The following is a 21,121-nucleotide window of genomic DNA, read 5'->3' on the forward strand; positions in this document are numbered from 1 at the left end:
CTTAAGCGGAGATGTTCATAAAGGTGAATATGAGAAAGTCCGTTCCAAAACGCCCGCACCTTCCGTTTGCACGTCCTGTCTTCGATTTTACCCAGAATGTTAGCAACAGCGACGACTTTGTCCCCTATCTCATTCAGAGTAGCTTTCTCTTTAGGCCGTTTGAAGAGCACGAGGCAGGAGACCAACCTCGAGAAATCCAAGAGAGCGTAATCACAGAACCCAGCGCACAGAGCTCCACCACTCAAGTGATGCCACATTTAATGGAGGCAGCGTCTGGTACTGCTGAAGCTCGCTCAGAGACAGATTCTGCCAAAGCAGTGACCCAGGAGTAGCGAGTTGAGCAATTTCAAGTGAAGGGCGAGGCGGCCCGCGTGATGGGAGGAAACCAGGCAGAAACCTAGCGAAGTAAGGACATGGTAAATCTTAGGTTTCTTATATGGTAGGTTGCAACACTACACGACTCATTACATGAACAGCAAGGATCAAAGAAGGAGTGGTCATGAAAAGTCTGCATGAAAAGTCTGTTGATTAGTGGGATCGTAAACGACGGGCAAGAGAGCCATGGAAGTCGGAAACTGGAAATGGCAAAGTTAAACTCGTCTCCACCTGAGGTGACTATTCTCGAAAAATGTGATCAATCCGCTGTGGAACTCGCTCATAATTAAAGTAGGCCAAACAAACACAAATATAATCAATCCGCTCTTCCAAGACACCCCTTTTATCACAATGAATCCTCCAGCCCCACTCCATGCCTCCCTCCTTTGCAGACTGTGAGATACCAGAATAACAAAAAATGCCTGCCATCTCCCCTCATCTGTTCGGTCGCCGGGTCTATCATAGAACCTGGCTCTTCTCCCTTACAGCCAATACCAAGTGAGAAAGTGCGCCCCCACTATAAAAGTCGATGAGAGTGCAGGGCCGAGTCTGTTCCAGTCTATACATCGTACCCACAAGCCTGTTGTATATTTCATGCGACCAGACTGGGTCGCATAGAATCATGGTGGACGCCCCGGTCAGGCTGAGGTCCTACCAACCGTCGGTGACGGCGCTCAAGAGAACGACGCAGAGATTGTCGGAGGGGTTGTTCAGGCGCCGGACCACATTTTGCGCATGTTCCTTGCCGACGAAATAGTTATCGAAACGGCCGATGCCGCAGGTCACCCACCTCCTCGTAAACTCGCGGTAAAGCCCCTCAGAGATCGTGTCCAGGAATGTATCCGAGTTGGAGACGACAATCATCTTCTCCATCGGCTTGGTACTGCGAATATGCATGATCTGCTCGATGACAGGGCCAGCAAGAGTATCGCTCAAGTACAGCCTCGCATCGTTCTTTGCCTTGAGCTCTTTGAGCAACTCCCAAGTTTGGTTAGCCGATCGTTGGATGGCCAGTGTCTTATCGTCCATTGCTTTGAGCTCGTCGCGCAGCACCAAGATTTGAGCCACTGATCGCCTGTTGGCTAGAGCGAGCCTCTTCTGCATTTTGTGCATGATCTCGCGTGCCGTCTCGGGGGTGAGCTTGGCGATACGATCCAAGTGGATGGCCGACATGGTTGCTAGCTGAGAGGAGGGAGGTGAGAAGCGGTGCTCTGTATACTGATTGTCGGTTGGGGCGGAAATGCAGACGACAGCGGCGATCCTGTGTGCGCAAAGCGGCTGGCGATTGTAGACCATGGACTAAGGATGTGCTAGCAATAATTGGGGTGTGACCTACATGGATTCTTAGTTGAGCTGTAATCTAAGATAGTTTGACGGCCGAGTTGAGCGCTTGAGATCAAGCTGCGAATGGCGACCCTAACGAACGGAATGTTGTAACGAGCGAGAGTTTAAGAATTGGACAAGATTTTGAAGTGGGGTGGAAGACTGGAGGATTGAATCCCCCCAAGTGTAAACAGGGCAATCAGTGGATCAATTTTCTTTTAGATGATAGAAGGTGCGATAAAGGGTGCGAGTGGAAAGGGCGTACCTCACCGTACTTGATGCAGACTCACCAGGTTCTTAAGACTGTGACTGCTACGGTCTGGGAAATGTCACACCCTCTGTTAGTGCAGTTCAGTTTGACGTGCCCCTCCAACGACAACCGGGCTTCAGCTCAGCTTGAACACCGATAACCTCGTGCCCTTGTTTCAGATAGATAGGGGTTTCTATGTACCTCACTGGACTGGAAGGAGGTGATAAGTATGCCCTGATTGCGTAAGGGGCGGGGTTCCTTTTGGATTTTCACGGCCACGCTCCTTCCTTCAGAAGTTCAGGAGTCAAGTTGCACAAGTGCGCTGGACGCGCGGGGCAAGGGCGAGCTGGTGGTCGGGCTGCTGCTCTGCCTCGTGATCGCGGCGTGCAACCCCTGTTCTCGTACATCTTCGCGCACCTGCTGTAGCTGCCGGACGGGCAGCAGGCGGCCGAGGGGTAGGTCGTGTCCATAAACTCCCCCGCGCCTGCCCTCTGCGCCCTCAATCCCCATTCGTTTCTGAGCTCTATTTACACCTCCCCCGGGGTTTTAAACCTTAGCAGAGTGGCTTTTAACAGTGAATTTGCCAGGAATATAAGCCATAAACGCAGGGGGTTGGAAGTCACTTTTCTAGTAGGTTCTCACCAAAAAGTCACGTGGTGGCTTGGTTGTATCGCACTAAGGTTTTAAACCCCGGGAGAGGTGTATAAGCGGTAGGTCCCATGGCGGTGTGCACGTGACAGTTCGCCCCACAGTTTGACCGGCTTGGGCACTTGGCGGTAAAAACGACAAGATAAGATGGAAGCCGCGAAACAAGAATTGGATGGAAAGGCTCAAAAAAAACAACACCCAAAATGCCCGGCTCATCCCTCTGGCTCCTGCCCCCGCAAGCGCACCCCGTGCGCGCTGCACTGTCGACACTGATCGCCTCAACGCTGCCCGCCGCCCTCCCCGCCGAGGCCGGCGTCATTTTCGAGCCGCACATGACGCTGACGTCGGACATCCCGGCCGACGCGTACGGCAAAGACCCGCAGAGCTGGCTGGACGCGATTCCGTGGCCCGCTGCTTCCGCCGGCGACGGGGTGCGCGTGCGGTTGGCGAGCGTCGCGTCGCAGGACGTCTTCGTCCGCCGCTGTTACATCCAGGTGCATGCCGGCCAGGGCGGCGTGCGCGACCTTGTCGGCTTCGCGCGGGCACACGCCGTGTATGGCGAGGAGGATGCGAGCGGCCCCGAGACGCGCGCGTGGTTGCAGCGGTGGGAGGAGGCGTATGGGCCGCATGTTAGTTTGATTTAGTGAGTTTTTGTTTCATTTTTGGTTTATCGCTTCTCGTCTCCGTATTTCATCAGAGGCTTGGCTGTCGTTTATTCAGAAGTTGGCTGTACGGTACTGACTCGCTGACCGCAGTGGAAATGTCCCGATGGACGAGGCCAAGTTGCGCGGAGTTACAAGGCTGGTGGGAGAGGCTGGCATTCGGCTGAACCCATCTGGGGAGACTGCGGCAGTTGAGAGCGAAGCGGAGGGAGAAGGGAGATGGGACGGATGGGAAGGCGGCATCTTGTGGCTGGTTCCCACCGACAAGCCGATTGCAGAGTGGAAACCGATTGCCACGAGAGTCATCTGAGACGTGATTTTTGATCTTGGTTGTAGGTGGAGCCAGCAGTGTAATAGGTTGAAATCATTAGCCCATTAATCAGGGAAACAAAGAAAAGAACAAAGGGATGTTAAAAGTCGACCGCTTAACACTCATCTTGCCTCAGCACACACCACACAGCAACGAACACAAACCGATACAAGCTGACTTACTAACTATTTAGCCCCGTAGCCCCCACTAACCCTTCCTATAAATACAAACATTGCGGTATTTCACAGCCTAGTAAACCAGTTAGTGTACTCTCCTTCGTGACTACCGAAGCAAATACCACGCCTAAGACAAAATTAAAAGGCCCGAAATCAGGTTCAAAATGCCTATTCACTAATTACTCTGCCCTTCATGTTATAAAGGTGGCATTTCTACCAACCATCCTCGTCGGGCTCTTCAGCAAAGGTCTTCATGGGCTTGGACTTGGCCGTCGACACGGTGTGGCGGATCATGTTGGCTTCAATTCAGCGGTTTTGGACGGTTTTGGATGCCATACTTGCCTCTATCGAATGCGATCCTAAGAATGCGATCTTAATGGAGAAACCAGGGGTCGAGACGAGAAGCGAGAAGAATCGTGCCTTCCGTTCATTTTGGAAAACGTACGACACGACGTCACGTCCTATTGTGGGATGTTTGCGCCTTCCTATTCGTTTCAAAGTTACTGCGTCTCAAAACCAGAGAAGGCAGGAATGAAGATTCCAGATGAACACCATAAAGACCTACACTCCCCCACGGCCGCTCGCGAGAAGAGTTGTGAGGTTGGGCACCACACACGCGTGCGCACTGACTAATTTTTTTTCCCAGGCAAAAAAAAACGAAGAACCACGACCATGGACCACGTGGCGATTGCAGCCTGGATTGCCACGGGCGTGAGGGCCTCGTTTATTTTTGCTATTGGCAATTGCTGGTGGCAGAGGCGCGTGTGGAAGAAGAAGGACAAGAAGGCAGCCGAAGACTTGGAGAGGGCAGCGGGAGACTTGGAGGCCGCGCTGGCTGCTGGTGCGGCGTATAGGGAGGAAGAGATGCAGATGAGAGGCCTAGCGGGTGGTGAGAACGATCCGCGTGGCGTCGAAGTGGCCACGTATATCGATAGGAATGTGGTGCGTCGCGGCCCGAATCGGTCCGACCCCCTTCCCGAGTAGTTTTAGTTTTACTTTTATTTCTTAGGTCAACTAGCTAGCTCTTATTCGGGTACGGGTTACGAATCCCCTAAACCATCTCTTTCGGTCTATGACGGTACGGCGAGTTCCTAGGCATCCATCTGCTTCTTCGCGGCTGCGTGCGCCCTGGAGCCATCCATAATTCGAACAGAAACACATATTACCAGCTCAGGCACGATACTTGCCAATATCAGACTGGCTAAGCAGAAGTTTGTCAAGTCCAGGTTGGTGGAGAGTGTCTCCTCTATTTCTAATGCCCATCGACCAGAGGCAAGCTGCATGTCGGCCCGGCGAAAGGTGTGAATTCGTCCAGCACTCGAAAACTGGAGCGTTGACGCAGCATACAGCGAGCACCCGACACAATGCTCCAGGGCCATGAACAAATGCATGTGCAGCGCAATGAAGAACCGCCGCTAAACTCTCCAGCTTGCCAATTTCTGCTAAAGAAGCCACTTATATCGCGCCTCTGTCGACTTGTTAGCCCTTTCCCTAAAATCCAATAGAACCCCACCGTCAAGTTTAGCTGAAGCCTTGTCCCGAATGTCGACTCACTCGCGCCATTTCCACCTCGACATGATTCTCATCTTTAATCATTACGGTGTTTCAGGATGGATCCACTAAGCATCACAGCAAGCGCAGTCAGTCTCTCAGCGAATATCATCCGGGCAGTAGTGTCGGTGAAGGATGCCGTTGACGAATTCAAAGATGCGCCCGCCCTTGCGCGCGATATTGAAGACGAGATCATAATCGTCCAGGCCGCTATTCGACAGGTTGAGGTGGCCCTTCAGCGTGATGGTGGCGCTATCTGGCGTTTCCAGCTGGATGATGTTTTCAGTCTCTCGGTCCAAGGCTGCGAATCTGTGTTGAAGCAGATTGGCAACGAGATTGACGCACTCTTTGGTAGAGTAGACTGGCGAGCCCGCCTGTTAATATGGTGGAATCGTGGGGAGATCCGCTGGTTGCTTGGAAGGCTGGGGACGAGGAAAGCGAGTTTGACGTTGTTGGTCCAGGCGCTGAGTTTGTGAGTTAATACGCTTAAGGAGCCGAGTAGATGACGTTGCTAATGATTGACCGATAGCAACTCGATGCGTGAGATGCACGATTTGCTACACAAAAATCGCACCACGCTCGATATCGCTAGACTTGGTCTCGAAGACATGGTCGCGAAGTATCTAGCTTTCGCGCCCGGAGATATGGACTCGAGGGCTTCTGTAATCGGCTCTGATGATGGTCTCGTCGGCGACCGGGACTCGGTTCTCAGCAACACTAGATTTGTTTTCGACGAAGTCCTTTTTGGCAGCAAGGCATACCGCCACACGGTAGCAAGGGTTTTGGCAAAGAAGAATAGTAAACCTGGAGCCTCTAACTCTCCCAACTTGGCTACGGTACGCGAAGGCGGGACGGACATCAGAAGCATGAAATCGGAGAGAACAGCATCCCCAAACACGCCGTCAGTAGCGACAAGTGATGTGCACGAAGCAGTCCTGATGAAACTTTGGGAAGCAGAAGAACGGATTCGAGCCCTGGAAGAGCAGATGCAACATAAAGCTTCGGCAACACCGGGGCGCCAGGAGGCTGCGCGAAGTCAAGCGCATATTGAGGCAGGGGGTCGGCTGAGCGGGTCTCAAGATTCTACCGACAACGTCATTGCTGACATGCCCACGGCGGTGCCTGAGATGCCGGGCCACTCAACCGGAACCAAGTCGTCGGCCATCTCCCCGCAACTCATGGCTACCGAACAAGCCGACTATGCTCCTCCGCAGCCCCCAAAAATACGCAAGGGAAAACAAGCCGTCGCGGATGAAGGACAGGAGTGGGCCGAACAAGCAGCTAGGGCGGTTTGGGGTGAATCAGGGCCGAGAGGATATGCCGGCACTTTGAAAGTAGGCCAGTCGTCAACCACTCCCGTGGAGCCCCTAATACCCAGCCGGGCACTCGAAGCCCCAGAGATATCATCGATGCGCGTGCTAAACGGCGCAAGGATCCAGTAGCCGACAGGATTGGGAAAGTTATGGGGGAATCTGAATTACTCCAAGCAACGCAGCGACTGGAACAAGCGGGGGCGGCGCGGTCGTACTCTGTTCCGCAAGACGGCACGCCAGTCACAACCAATACCGGTCCCAGGCGCAGTCGCTCTCAAACTTCTCATTTGATTGAGTTATTCGGAGGCGGCAAGAGCGCCAACCACGGGGGCAACAACGCAACGGGGGGAAGGAATCGGTCCGGCGGCGTACGGCTCATTCCTGACGGGGGATCAAGATCTTACGCCAAAGATAGAGGCCGCTCGGTGGTCGAACACCGACGATATCGTCGAGAAGTGGATATCTCTTCCATCCCGCCGTGCTCTTTCTTTGATAGTTTGGTGGAGGAACGCCCCCTACACAGTGACATCATCTCAGCAATACCAACTGACAATCCCTTTCTCGACGATCCGGATCCTACTTCTTTTAAAATGGGGGAGAAACCACAAGACGCTGGCGCCACCAGGCAGAAGGATCCAACATCTCTTGATAGGCGTATTCTCGACGAAATGCTCGACAGGCCCTACAATTTATCCGAACCGTATCAAAAAGAAAAACGGCGACAAAAGATGGACAAGGATGGCAATAACCTCGGACCAAGGAGGGCCACTCAAAGACAAGTCGGAGACACTGACAACCTCTCTCCGTGGACAACAGAGAGGGGTATCCTATCAGAGGACCATTTGACTCTTGTTTCCAAGTCAGAGAATACGATAAAGTCACCACGACGATGTGTACCCGTACCAGAAAGTCATGGAGCAGTGGATAGGTTGAAAGCGCCAGGACGAGAAGAGAGCCAGCGGCTTCATAATCAGGTGGAGGGGGCAGCTAGCAGCTCAGAATCTAAAAGAGTAAAGGAAACCCCCGAAATGGCGGTAGCATACACTCTAGCTGCAAAGCAGAAGAGACAAAGACGAAGGAAGGAGCGTCACTTGATGGAAACCAAGTCACAGTCGGGTACAACGTCTGGGGAAGCGGGGGAAAATATTAAAGCTAACAGCAACTCGGTACGTGTTAGGCTGGTTGCTGTCAGGCCCGTACGGCCAGGGTGAAATGCTTAGAGTGAAGGGGACAGGCTAAGGCAGAGTCGCCGTGGGAGCAGCGCGAAAGCAAGGACTCAGGGGGGAACCACATTGATCTCTGACTCTCTGCCTAGAAAGGGGAGTGCCACGGTGTGGCTTCAGGGGCTTGGCCAGCTAGTGGTAGCGGGGCCAGTTGGTGACAGGTGGTGGGCGCGCACAGGGTGTGCGTGTGGGCAAGTGTTCTGGGGTGCTCTTTTCCTTACATGCGAGTCCGCGAGTAACCTATCCTATAGGTCACTCAGAGCGCCATAGATCACGGTGCTCCGCGTGCTCTGTCTGGCCTTGGCGGCTAGTCCCCACGGAGCACCTCCTGATTAGCTGTACCAACCCTTGCTAGAGCGTCCACCCTTCCTAGTTGCACCAGCCAATCTGCAGGGAGCTTAGGGCGCGCCTCCTGCACACCTGAGCCAGGATCGTAACATAGTAGCTTTTAAGCTAGGACAGCGCTTGCGTGTGTGCCAGGGGTTTAGTGCTGTGCGGGTACTGTTAACAACGAGAGGACATGTGCCCTGCCCGCTATATATTTATTGAGGCGGCCTTGACTGCTGAAATTTGAGACCACGCGCCCGCCAAAAACAGCAGTCCAGACTGCGGCACATGTTGTCTGTGTGGAATAAAAATGCTCGATTCGGGCCTGACAACAGACAGATGATGGGAAACAGGACGACCAAACGCTCTGAGCGCTGCACAGCTGTCGCCAAATTACCTGTAATACTCAGTAGTAGTCGCTTCACCAGCAACCAATTTCAACACCCCAGTTCATCTGCCCAATGCAGTCGCTGGTCGTGTAAAGGTTCGCGGTTCCTCGCCGAAGCCGGGTTCTAATTAAGTACCTAGGCAACTTCGATCCTGGATTTACTCATCAGGGCTACAAAAACGCCCTGACGAGTAGTGTTGTATTTAGGATGAAGCAAGAAAGGCGAAAGCCTTGGGAGAAGCGGGGGAGGAGATTCGCGTCTTTAGCATCCACACTGAAGTTCAGCGTGGACGCTGTGACTGAACAAGTGGCCCGCAATGCAAGTATGAGAGCGATATCCATATAAGGGAAATCGTAGGAGCTCGAAGCCTAGTTTGGTAAGGGCTGGGGTAGCTGGCCCTCCGGCCTATCTCCTAGTTTTCCCCCACGATAGTAGATATCATCCAAAATCGCTGCCGTGACAACTAACAGTAATTATCTTCGCCTTTGACGATAGGGGTTGTCAGGCGACACAATATCGTGTCGTCGCCCCCGGGGGGCCAGAAACCGAGGCGGAAACGCGGACCATCTACCTAGACCTACGGATACCGACAACCAGCGACGGCTAGCGAGTGTACTAAGTAGCTGCGGTAGGCAACGTGGAAAGCCGGCCTTCCAAACACGCGGGAAACCTTGTTCGCCCTCGCGTCGTCGTCGCTTCCCCACCTGTCCAGCCACAGGGCGGCGGGCCCGTAGCGCCACCCCGTCGGCGCACCCATGGCTCACCTACTATTATCTCGTCCAGCGCGACAGGGCGCGCAAGCTCGTAGAGCTCCAGGACGGGATAGCCGTATTTGGACACTTTGCGACCGGCGTTGAAGTCGCCGTCGCCGATGCCGAGGGTTTCTCGGGTACTGTTACCGGCATGTGCCGCACGCCGGCGGGTATGACGGCGACGTGTCTGGGGAGAGAGAGGCGGGGGGATTAGCGGAGGGGCCGAACGATGAGAATGCGGCGCGGGGTCGGGGAGCTGACGTGATGGAGGAGCGGCCCTCGTCGGTGCCGTCGCGCGTCTCGTAGAACCACAGCCGTACGACCTCGTCGGGCAGTCGGTATTTGCGATACTCGTGGTTCTTTTGCTGGCTGGCAATGTGGGCGAGGCGGACGGGTTTGATAGCGAGGAGCACGTCCGTTTCTACATGGTCGTCGGAAGTTACTAACTTGGGCGCACCGGACGCGTCGACGCGCGGAGATGGTCAAACGAAATGATCGAGGCGGCTCCAGGAATATGCGTCAAAGTCGACTGCCGGAGCAGGGACGAGCCTTCCTTATCAGGCTCCAAAGGTGCCATCTCCACAATCGGGTTTAGATGCAGGGCATGAGAAGGCAAGTCGGTGATGCGTCTTCTCAGACTTCAATTGGACGGAATTTCCAAGTGTGCATATACAGGGTTAGGGTTCTACCATAGAATGTTGGGGGCGGCAAGTTGGAATTTGGAAACATTTGGGGGCCGAAGCTACAACTTACACACAAATACAAATAACTCCACCAGGTGCCGTTCTTTGCCAAATTGTCTGCGCACAACCCCATGACATCGCAAATTCCCACCTCTCCACCTCCAACCTTATCTCAGATTGGAAGGTGACTGTGAAGGCGTGCTCGACCAGCCCCTTTTACTAGTGAAACATTAGCGAGCGGGCCAATCAGCGCTTGCGGTTGGTCGTAGAAAAAGAGGCGGTCGCCCTTGCAGGGGCTAATGTGTGGGTTGGCCACACAAGCTGCCCGAAGGATCACTCCATGTGCTTCGCCAAGCGGCGCATGCAGGGGTAGGATACTGAAAACCGGCAAGCGATAAGGCACGGACTGGCTTAGATGGCATTAATGCGCACGCTTCGGTTTGTTTCTTTCGTCATGGGGGGGAGCATTTAATCGTAAAACGCAAAAGCCGGTCCGCGATGTGGAGTGAATGAGACTTGGTTTAATTAGGTAAGCTCCAAACTACAAATGATATCGAACAGACATTACCTTGATAATGGATCACTATAAGGAAGAAGATCCCTGACTCCCTGAGTGAGAGACAAGCACTAGCCCAAATTAACCCGACGATTCGGCTCGCTGACCCGTAATTGAGTCTTGGATAAAACTTGAAAGAAACGGCGAGATGTCAATGACAAAGATCAACTCAAGCGAAACTAAGCCAAATGGCTTGGTTGATATATCCACTGATTCCCTTGCTGATATTAACTTTCTATTCACAGCCACGAAATAATCCAAGGTGGCAATGAAATGTAATTTGGTTTCGTAAGCCAGTCATAGAGCTTGGTTTATAGAAACTCGATATATAACATGTATATAACCTAATGTTTAATTAAAGAATCACAGCTGGGTTAACTGTGCTGTCTGGTTATCGATGAAATCTCACTGGTATAAAGACGGTGAAGAAAAATGCCAAATCCCAAAGTGAAGAACAATACGGCTTCGGGTACGGCAACCATAGTGACTGTATCAATGACGCCCTTGGCCCCTCTACAACCTGCAACCTTTCAAGGCAGCTACGCTCCCATCGACTCCAAGATGCCGCGCACACCAGCAAAGTCCAGCTCGGCCAGCGTCTCGTCCCATACACGCTGGATCACGACCGCTCCCTCGGGCGTGTACAGGAAGGCGGAAAACCTGCCGGCAAGAAGGATTAGTCAGTGATACGATGGAATCAAGATATAACCACAGGGGGAGAGAAGGGAAAAAACCCACGGATGAATCTGCCAACTCATAAGAAAACACCCATGCGACTCTTGTCCCTTATTCACAACCGCATCGACCAAGCACGACGCGCCGACGGCCTTGGGGCGGCCGGTGGCGGCGCCAAACAGCTTAGCGGCAGCACGCATCGGAGCGCTCTGGACGTCGCGGCCCAGGTCGGTGCCCTTACACCAGGCGGGGTCGGCGAGGTTGACGACGACGTCGGCGGGCGCGACGCGGTCGGCCAGTTGCCACAGGAACATGTGCGCCAGCAGCTTGGACGAGTGGTAGTGCTCGCGCGCATCGAAGGCGGCGGGGTCGTCGAAGGACGGCAGCAACGGGTTGGCGGCGCGGTTCGGGAACTTGGCTGCTAGGGACAGCGCTGCGTTGACGATGCTGAGGCGCGGCGGCGGGCCGTTGGGCGAGCCTGTTTTATTAGGCCAAGTGTTAGCTGTCGGGACTCGTGGGGGGTGGGGGTCGGTTAGGTTACGTGGTGTTTCGTGTTTTCTGGGGGGAGAATATGGGAGAATATGCGAGGGCAAAGAGTGGTTAGGGAACGGGAGGCACAGGAGGACAGGCAGGGGCCAGGCAGGTCAGGAGGAACAGGTGGAACAAGGAACTCATTGTCGATTGGAGCGCGCAATAATTACCCTTAGCCTTGAGGATGGGAAGCAAGAGGACGGCGAGCAGCACGGTCGAGAGGTAGTTGACCTGCATCGTCTCCTCGTGGCCGGTGGCCTCGATCTTGTGGAATGCGAGTCTGACGAGGCCGGCGTTGAGGATGACCATGTCGATGCGCTGGAGCTGGGCGTCGGCGCGGCGGGCAAAGGCCTGGACCGAGGCGTAGGAGCTCATGTCCAGCTCCCAGACGTCGACGGTGGCTTTGGGGTGCAGCTGGCGGAGCTTGGCGGCCGCGGCTTCGCCCCGCTCAAGGGAGCGCACGGCGACGACCAGGCGCGATAGCTGCAGGCCCAGCAGCTGGGCGGCCGCCTCGTAGCCGAGCCCCGTGTTGGCGCCGGTGACGATGGCCGTCTGGCCCGAGAGGCTAGTGCCCGGGGCCGGCCATTGCGGCTTAGCGCGGAACTGGTTGCGGAAGAAGACGTTGGGGAAAAAGGGAGTGGTGGAGGGCGGCAGATCCTTGGAGCCAACCATGGCGGCGTTATGTTGGTGTCGTTGTGTTGGTGTCGTTGTGTTGGTGTCGTTTTGGTGTCGTTGAGTTGGTGGCGGGCGATTAGTGAACCAACGACGTGCAACCAAAGCCTTGTCTAGGCTTAGATGCGCAATGATTATTGTACTTTTAGAGTTTGAAGAGCCAAGAGCCACGTCGACCTGCTACAGCTACCACGACAACGAACACCAGACTGCGAAAAAAAAAAAGATATGGCCATGATGCGAGGTTATATACGTCTCAAAATCAGAGACACAAAATGGACTTACTCTGTTAACTCCGCTCTGCCAGGTGTCGATGCTGAATTGCCTGACTCGTCGCTTGCTTGCTTGGGCCATCATCACGGGTCTTCAAACTCTCCGAGGGGACTTCAGGACTTCCCATTGGAGTGGATTCAGGGCATGGCAGCCGGGTACGGATACGCGTGGTATTTTTACGTACCAGGGTGCAGGTGCTTGATGGCGCTAGTCTGAGAGTAGCCCTGGTTCGCGGTTCTGATAGGCACTTGCCCGCCCGTTTCTGCCGCTGATGAATCAGAAGTACGCCCCGCGGCCGTGTGTTACACAGCGCCTTACAGCCCGGTTCCGGTCCCACACATTGTTTTCCGAATCGGGAAAGCAGTCTCCAGATTGGCAGATTTTCGAACCAACTGGCCCGGCTAGTGCCGAAGCGGCAATTAATGTTTGGAAGGATGCTTGGCCAAGTTCAGCATATCAAGACGTCCGTTGTCCAGTTTCGTCGCATCTTCTGGTGCACCAGCCGCCGCCGGCCTCCCTCGTTCGCCCTCTATCCCATTTAGAACCGCTATCTTTTAAGGTTTTGCTCCCGAGACAATACGAAACATTGCTTGCCATTTCCAGTCCCGCCGGCCCCAACTTTGCGCCGCCGCCTTGCACAAGATTGCATCCCCGTCTTGGAAGTGACAACTCGACGACACGACACGAGGTGGAGATGGCTAACTCGGCGAACCCGCCTCACGGTAAGACCAAGGCCGGCTGTTTAACTGTTTTTAGTTAATTATCTGCATCTGTCACACCATGTGCTTGCAATTAATTAATTACATGGAGCAGCAGAACTGCAGTTCGTCGTGTCGACCGGCCTCGAAAAGCCCGATGCCGACCTGCGCAAGTTCATCCGCAGCCACGTCATGAAGGGCAAGAACCTAGGCAAGAAGCTGCAGCCGCGATCACAAAAGTCGAAGCACGCTCGAAAGCAACAGGCTGCAGATGCCGACGCGGCGTCAGCAAGCGATGCCCAGGCCGAACATGACGAGCTCATTGTATATGGCTCTTTTGCTCCCCCGACGCCCCCTCCTCGTCGTTCTTCTCCTCCCGCGCAGGCCCAGTCCCTCTACCCAGGCCCAGTGCCAATCCCAGGCCCAATGCCAATCCCAGGCCCGCCCGCCTCGGTGCCTGCAAAGTTCGGGTCGGACGTGTCGTCGATCCGGTTCCCCGACGAGGTGGAGCCTGGGGCGGTCGAGGCCGTGCTGCAGTGTGAGCCATGGCCGCTTTCTAATTCTGATTCTGACCCTCGCCCGTTCCCCGTCGATGCCTACATGTTTCCATCCACGCAGGCTGCTCACTTCGTGCCGCCCTCCGGCTACTTCCAGTCTCCACCATCGCCAAGCGCGTGCTATTCCCCCTCGAGTCTTGCATATTCTTCGAGAACAGGGCCGAGACATGGATAGCCCCCCTGGCCGTCGACCCCGCCTTCCTTCACGTCATGGCCTTCACCTCGCAGTGTAATTAGCCCAACCTTCCAACCCCATCCGTCCATGACTGTCTTGGCTGCCATGACTAATTATCAAAGCTAGGGTACTTTGACGTGATTATGCCTGGCAAACCCATCGACGTCGTCAGCCGCCGCACTGTGCCGCACTATACCCGGGCCATCGAGATCCTGCGCCAGCGCTTTGCGCGCGACGACGACCCGGCGCAGCTCTCCTTCACCACCGTCGCCGCCATCATGGGCCTTGCCGGCCACGCCTTCGTCACGGGCGACATCAAATCGGCGAGGAACCATATGGAGGGCGTGTACAGGATAGTCAGGCTGAGAGGGGGTGTGTCGGGTTTTGCCGGGGCTACGAAGCTGGTAGTGGAGATACTGAGGTACCCCCCCCCCCCCCGCTGCAATACACACACACACAAACACACACACACACACACACACACACACACACACACACACACACACACACACACACACACACACACACACACACACACGCACGCACGCACACGCACAGACACTTAGCCCCACGACTGACTGACTCTCTGGCAGGGTCGACATTGGCATGGAGCTCCACACGGGCTCAAGGCACATCTTCTACAGCAGCTCGGACCCGCCCCCGCCGTATCCGGACCTGACAGAGCTGCTCAAGCTGCGGGGGCCGTACGGCCCCAACACCCCCCCCCAACAGTGCCCCATCAGCGCGTTCCCCGACGGCATCGACAGAGGGCTGGCGCGGGCGTGGCAGGCGCTGGCCGACTTTTGCGCCGTCATCAACTACGCGGCGGGCGCGGGAAAGTGCATCCCGACGGAGACGTTCCGCGACGCCATGGCCGCCGTCATGTACCAGCTGCTGGATTTGGGTGGGGGCCGCTTCGAACCCGGGTCGAGCGCCGAGGCCGTGCGGCTGGCCCTGCTGGCCTTCGCGGCCAACGTGTTCCTGCAGTGGAAGATGATGGGCGCGGGCTACGCACACCTGAGTGCCGCGCTCAGGTCGTGCTTCGCGCAGCTCGCGCCCTCGCGCGTCGACCCCCGCCTGCTCGTATGGCTGCTCATGGTCGGCGCCGTGTCGGTGCTAGATACCCCTGAGGACGCGTGGTTGCGCATGCTGCTGTATGCTAATGTGCGCCTGTGCGATGTTGAGTCGTGGGAGGACATGCAGCGCCTGCTTGGCTCGTTCATGTGGATTGGCATGACGCAGGATAAACGCGGGAAGGCCGTGTTCCAGTCGCTGTTTGCTTCGCAGGGTGTTGCTTCGTTTTAAATAGGAATTCAACAAACTAACTTGTGCTTGCTGTGACCACCTTGGTTGCGTGAATGGAGAGCGAATCAGTTATAAATGGATTAGGTACAAAACAGAACAAGTCGAGTAGGGAGCGGATTGAGTTGACATACTTGACGTCTCTGGACTTTGTGTTAGTTGAAGCTATCTACGGATTCCAAGACAAGGTTAGGTTTCTGTTTGCAATGCAGCGTGTTGCTTCGTTTCAGCTACAAATTCACTAAAATTGACCTGTGCTTTGAGGACACTGTCGATCGGCAGTGGGTTTGCTTTGATCAAGTTGTTAACAGAGGAACTTGAGCGAGAGAGCATGTATTAAAGATCAAATGGAGCTGGGGGCCGCATTGAGAAAGGCAAGTAGATTGGAGATTATTTTACAGAGAGAATGTCTGGTGGTGTAAATATTTATCCAAAGGAGAGAGCACAAGGGGGGCACCCCGTCCAGGGTGAATGCGACTGATAGATATAAGCCATTTCACTCTAGTGAAAGACCTGACTCCTAGAGTAGACGAATAAAACGGAAAGCACTTAAGATATCCATACGAAATACCTAGTACCATGACCCACCCCCCAACGGATCACCCTAGCAGTGGATCACCCTTTTACACCAAAACACTACATCTTTGAACAACAACAGCGCACTCAATTGTGAAGCTATTTACAAGCCAAATATGGCAAATGTAGCTAGTTGACTGTTTAATTCATATACTGTGCTAGCACAGGAAGTGCACGGCCAGATCTTGTCAGTCTTGAGGCAGCTCTTCCTCAGCCTCTTCGTCAGCGTCGGTTTGTGGAATGAAAATATCCTCAAGCCAGCTGTTCGCTATTTGGTTGTCAGTCCAGCTCTTTTCTGCATTTCTTCTTCAAACCACCATGTTTGAAGGTCCTTTCCTTTAAAAATTATGCCCGGGTCGAGTGCGAGGCCCCCGGCACCGATGCATTCGATGATGGTGGACCAGCCACGACCTCGGTCGCTTTTTAGGTAGGCTATCTTCGTCTCTGATGCCCCTAGGACTAATGAATCAAGCCCTATATATTATAAGTAATAGATAATATAACTAGGTATTATTTACTTACTAAAGCCCGCTATAATGCTGGCCTTATCGACGTTGAAGGTGAGCTCAGGCCTGATCTAGTCGTATTCTTTCTCCCTTATATTGAAGTACGGGTTGACGGCTTTGGGAGTAAACCCGTTAAAACGAGCGGCTTCCATTGTCTTGCTTACTTTGGCTTGAATATTGGGGTTTTTAGCTTTGAAGCTAGAAATCCAGTTTTCCCCTACAGGGTCTTTTTGCCCTGCTTCTTTACAGAGTCTTGAAGCAATGCTAGATACTGTTGAGTAACTCGGAGCAAAGCCGGGTCTTTCCTGCTTGACGATGCACTCAATGAGCCGCTTTTCTTGAGGCTCTGTGAGCCTGCGTTGTGTTTGGAGGACCTCTTCTTTGGGGGGACTCCGTTGAGTCGTCGGCTCAACGTTGTATAAGGAACTCAATGCTTTTGAGCCGATTGACGAATAGAAAGCTTATTGTCTGTGACGTCTAGGTACGCATTGACCATATTATCGTCACTTCGTTCAGACATTGTGGTAGTACAAGACACAATTCACACTCAAAGGTAGGGGGAGAAGAATGTCAGGAAGCTAATTTGGAGTTAATTTGGAATTACTTTGCGACGATGTAGCGAAAGAATTAGGGCTTCTGGGCTGACAAATCTATACCAAGATTTAACTGCATGCATTTAAATAACTAGCTCAATTATCTACTTGCGAATAGCTTTACAATTGACTACTTTATTGTTGTTTAAAGGTAGTGTTTTGGTGTAAAAGGGTGACCTACTGCTAGGGTGATCCGTTGGGGGGTGGGTTATGGTAATAGTACCCTTAAGTACACCCTACACAGATACAAGCCGCGAGCAGGAATGTGTGCTAAACCGACACCATGTTACCCCACGACATCAAAGTAGTAAAGTAGTTGATTTAGAGCTGAAGAGTAATCAAGAACGGCCGGCCAACAACATTGAGTCTTTATCACGTCAATGTAAGGTGTTAGATGATGTTCCTTGCCGGGAACCACCCCTCACCCCACTCGAAAGAAACCCTAATTGACTTGACAAGACTTTCGCTTTTTTTTTTTCATTGGCGGCGCTGGCCGTACTTTCTCTTCGAGCCCTGATATACTTACTTTGACAATTTCCTCAACAATTATGAGAAGCAATAGGTCGGCAGTTTAAGACATTTTTAGCACGCACGTAATACATACGTACAGAATAAGTACCGCATATTCTCAGGTCGTTTGGGATCTGAGCTTACAGAGAATCAACCCCTCGTCGTCATTTGATTATCGCGAGTTTTCTCTACACTTCCTTCCTCTTCCTACGCAGTAAGATCCCGATCGCTAAATCTGGTGAACTTTATTCTCCGACCCTGCAAGTTCAGATCCCAAAGGACTCCATGAGAAAAATCGTTACCAGCCAACGTACTTAAGGTCGGCAACTAGCTGCTTAAAAGGTCTTTAGCACCGAGTAAAGAAGCTCGGGCTCTGCTGATTGGCAGCCGTCGCGATGCGCATTGACCTGTTGGCTCTGTAGGATGCTACCCGCGCGCGGATCTTCTCGTGTCAGGCGTATCTTGATTAGTCAGGAGGTTAAATTCTGTGGCTGCCAAATCCCTCGACGGCAAACCGGGGCGCAGCGCAGAACCTTCCAAAGATTTGAGGTCCAATTGCTTGCGTATCCGAGAAGCTTCACCAGCGCTGCCTGCCTGCCTTCGTGCCTGCCGCGTCCTGCGGACCCGCCCGCGCTCTCAGGTCTCGTCCGCGAACAACCCTTTTGGCTCCACACGCATCACCGACTTTTCACCGTCAGCACGCACTGTGAATTTTTTTGAATTTTTTTTAAGAAAAAAAAAAAGAAAAGCGACAAAATAAATGAAATGAGAAAGCAACAGCGGAACGCGGCAGCACCGGCGGCCATGCCGCTGCTCAAGACGTGCCAGGCGTGTTCCAAGGCCAAGATCCGGTGCCACAGCAGCCAAGACTCGGGCAGCTGTCGTCGCTGTTTGCGCCTTAATAAGACGTGCACCTTTGCGCAGGCCCAACGCCGCACCGCTGCCGTCCTGCGGGGCCGGAACGGTCAGCCTGACGGCAACGGCAGCGAGAACAGCACGCCGACGGGCATGACGCTGACCATGACCATGAATATGGAGCCCGGCGACACTAGCGGCATCTCCAGCCGGAGCGACGGAGTCCCCGCCTCTTTGGCCGCTAGCGCGACTAGCTTCCGAGATGAACCTCAACCCGTCAGCCAGCCAGCCCTCACTCTCAGTAGCCAGCATCAGTATCTGGCTGGTGTGCATGCCGCTGCCGGGCCGTACGATGCCGTCGCTGTCGGCTTGCTCGACATGGATCAGGCAGAGCGGCTGGTCCACGTGTTCCGGTCGGCCATGACCCCCCGCTTCCCCTTCGTGGTGCTGCACGACGCCGTCACGGTCGAGCAGCTGCGTGGCGAGCGCCCGTGTCTGTGTCTGGCTGTGCTCACCGTCTCGGCATTTCACGACTTTGTCCTGCAGCGGCAGCTCAGCGCCCTCTTCAGCCAGGCAGTTGCCGCCCGGCTGGTGGCGTTCGAGCTTGCCTCGCTGGATGTCCTGCAGGGACTTTTGGTCCATCTCGCCTGGTGCGCCCCCACCCACCATCCCTCCCGCCCCCGTTTCAGCCTTACAGGGGGGGGGGGGGTTTTTTACTATCTAGTCTGAGCCGTCCTCCGGTTCGCTAACAAGACCGCGCTCGACCACAGGGCCCACTACCAACCTCGCCTGCGCAGCTACAGCCAACACCTGCATCTCGCCACGAGCATCGTGTCGGACCTGCGGCTTGACCGCCCCCCAAAACCGTACCTGTGGCGAAAGGTCGAGGCGGATAACCGCGACGAAGGTGTGAGTGCCGGCGCCGAGTGGGGGTCGGACGAGCAGCGAGCCCTCATTGGCACGTATTATCTTGCCTCAAGGTAGGCTAGCCGCCCTCACTACTTGGTTCTACATCTGGAAGGGAGACACTGCTAAAGTACCTACCCGGCTAGTAGCTCGTCCATCGTGCTGCTCAAGATGCGCCACTTTCCCTACTCGCCCTTCATCCTCGACAGTTGCGAGAAGCTCGAGGCGCGAGGCGAGTTCCCCGGCGACAAGTACCTCAAACACATTGTCCAGATCCAGAGCCTCTCGGAGCAGGTCGACGACCTTGTCGGCCCAAAGGCGGCCGGGCCCTTTGTGCACGAGACCATGGCAAAGCTCGTCGCCATCCGCCAGCAGCTTGACGTAATCAAGCTAGATCTGCACTTTGCCCTCAGCGAGTGTCGTAAGTGCCCGCCTGCCTCTGCCTCTGTGCGTGGTTGATAACTATTTTGAGCTACATTCGTCCTGACAGTCGCTTTTACAGCACTACTACTCCTCCAGCTGGGCACGATCGAGCTGTCCATCAGCCAGCACTCCCTCCCGGGATCTCCATTTGCGCCGAGCGGGGGCATTGCACCGCAGCAGCCGGGCGGCAGCTTCATGGAGATTGTTAACGTGTTCTCCGACTGCGTGCTGGCGGCCAAGTCGCTAATCAACATCCTGATCGTCATGCCGCCGCGGCAGGAGACGGTGCTGACCAACATCGAGTGGATCTCGCTCAGCTGGGCCCTTTCCTTCTCTGTGCGGCTGGACCTCATGGCCGCGACCCCCCGCGTCACCTGCTTCACCAAACCTCTGCGGCGCACCCTCGACATCCGCCACGCCCTCCGCCAGGTCGTGCTGCGCATCAAGTCCATGGTCTCGCCCGACCGCGACAGCGCCGGCGACCGAGACGCCTTCTACCGCTTTTGGCGGCGTGTCGACCTTATCGAGGCCTGGTATCTGCGCCAGGCGGCCGAGCTGACCCCGCTGGCGCTCAGCGATGCCAACGCCACCCCTTCCGCCGGCGGCGACGCCGCGGCCCAGGACATGGGCGGGTATTCGATGGCCATGGATTCGGGGGCCGAGTTCCGTGATGTGGGTGTTGACGCTGCGGACGGCGGGCCGTACGCGCCCGACGACTTCTCCATGATGGACTTGTACTCTGAGGGCATGGCGCTGGGCGGGGAGATATGGCCGCCCATACCGCTTGACAACATTTGAGTGTCTTGTGGCTCGAGGAGTGGCGGGCTGTGCAGAGTTTAAATCAAGTGGGTCCGGATGGGCTGCGCCCCTAATCAGGCGGACACGGACAAGGGCACAGACACGGACACGGACGTCGTGGCGGGCGAGCTCGGCGGGCTGTCTACGCTGGCGGCGGCGGCGCAGGCTGAAGCGCAGTTCGCGGGCGTCTATTCCTCCTCCTCCTCCTCCTCCTCCCCTGGGAGTGGAAGTGGGAGCGACGTGGCCGAGTTCGCCCTCGCGCGCGACGGGCCGGGCTTGCTCGTGGCGCACCTGCAGCTCGGCGGCCGGGACGTGCGGGCTGGCATTGCGGCGGTTGCGGGCATTGCGGCGGTTGCGGGCATTGCGGCAGCTGCGGGCATTGCGCTGGACAATCTCGACTAGCGCGCGTATCCTGCCGCGCGGTCGGCGGATGGGAAGAGGCATCAGTTTGTTGCTGTCGTCCAGGGCCGCAGCGCGCTTGTTGATGCGGGCACGCCCACGTGGGTTACCTGCATGGCGGCATGGCGGGCGCG

General features: G+C 55.1%; 9 protein-coding genes across 9 annotated transcripts; 6 read left to right on the forward strand and 3 right to left on the reverse strand.

Moving 5' to 3' along the window:
• Positions 1–915: 915 nt before the first annotated feature.
• Positions 916–1,913, reverse strand: B0T26DRAFT_403234 (uncharacterized protein). The gene is made up of 2 exons (XM_060434820.1): positions 1,712–1,913; positions 916–1,636 (listed from the first exon to the last, which is right to left on the reverse strand). Coding segments are annotated over exons 1-2 (612 nt in total). The 5' UTR covers positions 1,714–1,913; the 3' UTR covers positions 916–1,026.
• Positions 1,914–2,612: 699 nt separating this feature from the next.
• B0T26DRAFT_721198 (2',3'-cyclic-nucleotide 3'-phosphodiesterase) lies at positions 2,613–3,679 on the forward strand. Its single transcript, XM_060442527.1, has 2 exons — positions 2,613–3,239; positions 3,352–3,679. The coding sequence occupies exons 1-2, from the start codon at positions 2,800–2,802 to the stop codon at positions 3,566–3,568; spliced, it is 657 nt and encodes a 218-aa protein (XP_060292628.1). The 5' UTR covers positions 2,613–2,799; the 3' UTR covers positions 3,569–3,679.
• Positions 3,680–4,416: 737 nt separating this feature from the next.
• B0T26DRAFT_754554 (uncharacterized protein) lies at positions 4,417–4,728 on the forward strand (the record flags this gene model as incomplete). Its single annotated transcript, XM_060445837.1, has 1 exon — positions 4,417–4,728. The coding sequence occupies one exon, from the start codon at positions 4,417–4,419 to the stop codon at positions 4,726–4,728; it is 312 nt and encodes a 103-aa protein (XP_060292629.1).
• A 626-nt stretch (positions 4,729–5,354) lies between these two features.
• Positions 5,355–6,329, forward strand: B0T26DRAFT_612365 (uncharacterized protein; the record flags this gene model as incomplete). Its single annotated transcript, XM_060435919.1, has 2 exons — positions 5,355–5,767; positions 5,825–6,329. Coding segments are annotated over 2 exons (918 nt in total), but the record flags the coding sequence as incomplete, so codon positions are not given.
• Positions 6,330–8,892: 2,563 nt separating this feature from the next.
• On the reverse strand, positions 8,893–9,876 carry B0T26DRAFT_805070 (uncharacterized protein; the record flags this gene model as incomplete). The annotated part of the gene is made up of 4 exons (XM_060447146.1): positions 8,893–9,150; positions 9,316–9,439; positions 9,561–9,720; positions 9,762–9,876. The coding sequence occupies 4 exons, from the start codon at positions 9,874–9,876 to the stop codon at positions 9,115–9,117; spliced, it is 435 nt and encodes a 144-aa protein (XP_060292631.1). The 3' UTR covers positions 8,893–9,114.
• Positions 9,877–10,910: 1,034 nt separating this feature from the next.
• B0T26DRAFT_785265 (uncharacterized protein) lies at positions 10,911–12,890 on the reverse strand. Its single transcript, XM_060446771.1, has 3 exons — positions 11,915–12,890; positions 11,277–11,691; positions 10,911–11,198 (listed from the first exon to the last, which is right to left on the reverse strand). Exons 1-3 carry the CDS (start codon positions 12,414–12,416, stop codon positions 11,078–11,080), a joined length of 1,038 nt encoding a protein of 345 aa, XP_060292632.1. The 5' UTR covers positions 12,417–12,890; the 3' UTR covers positions 10,911–11,077.
• Positions 12,891–13,144: 254 nt separating this feature from the next.
• Positions 13,145–15,424, forward strand: B0T26DRAFT_860012 (uncharacterized protein; the record flags this gene model as incomplete). The annotated part of the gene is made up of 5 exons (XM_060447734.1): positions 13,145–13,411; positions 13,503–13,925; positions 14,042–14,173; positions 14,246–14,540; positions 14,713–15,424. The coding sequence occupies exons 1-5, from the start codon at positions 13,384–13,386 to the stop codon at positions 15,422–15,424; spliced, it is 1,590 nt and encodes a 529-aa protein (XP_060292633.1). The 5' UTR covers positions 13,145–13,383.
• Positions 15,425–18,139: 2,715 nt separating this feature from the next.
• On the forward strand, positions 18,140–20,842 carry B0T26DRAFT_721208 (uncharacterized protein). Its single transcript, XM_060442528.1, has 4 exons — positions 18,140–19,111; positions 19,232–19,441; positions 19,517–19,788; positions 19,870–20,842. Exons 1-4 carry the CDS (start codon positions 18,372–18,374, stop codon positions 20,586–20,588), a joined length of 1,941 nt encoding a protein of 646 aa, XP_060292634.1. The 5' UTR covers positions 18,140–18,371; the 3' UTR covers positions 20,589–20,842.
• Positions 20,646–20,990, forward strand: B0T26DRAFT_754560 (uncharacterized protein; the record flags this gene model as incomplete). Its single annotated transcript, XM_060445838.1, has 1 exon — positions 20,646–20,990. One exon carries the CDS (start codon positions 20,646–20,648, stop codon positions 20,988–20,990), a length of 345 nt encoding a protein of 114 aa, XP_060292635.1.
• Positions 20,991–21,121: the final 131 nt, after the last annotated feature.

Source organism: Lasiosphaeria miniovina, assembly GCF_030549165.1.
Source record: "Lasiosphaeria miniovina strain SMH2392-1A chromosome Unknown B0T26scaffold_6, whole genome shotgun sequence".
NCBI lineage: Eukaryota > Fungi > Ascomycota > Sordariomycetes > Sordariales > Lasiosphaeriaceae > Lasiosphaeria > Lasiosphaeria miniovina.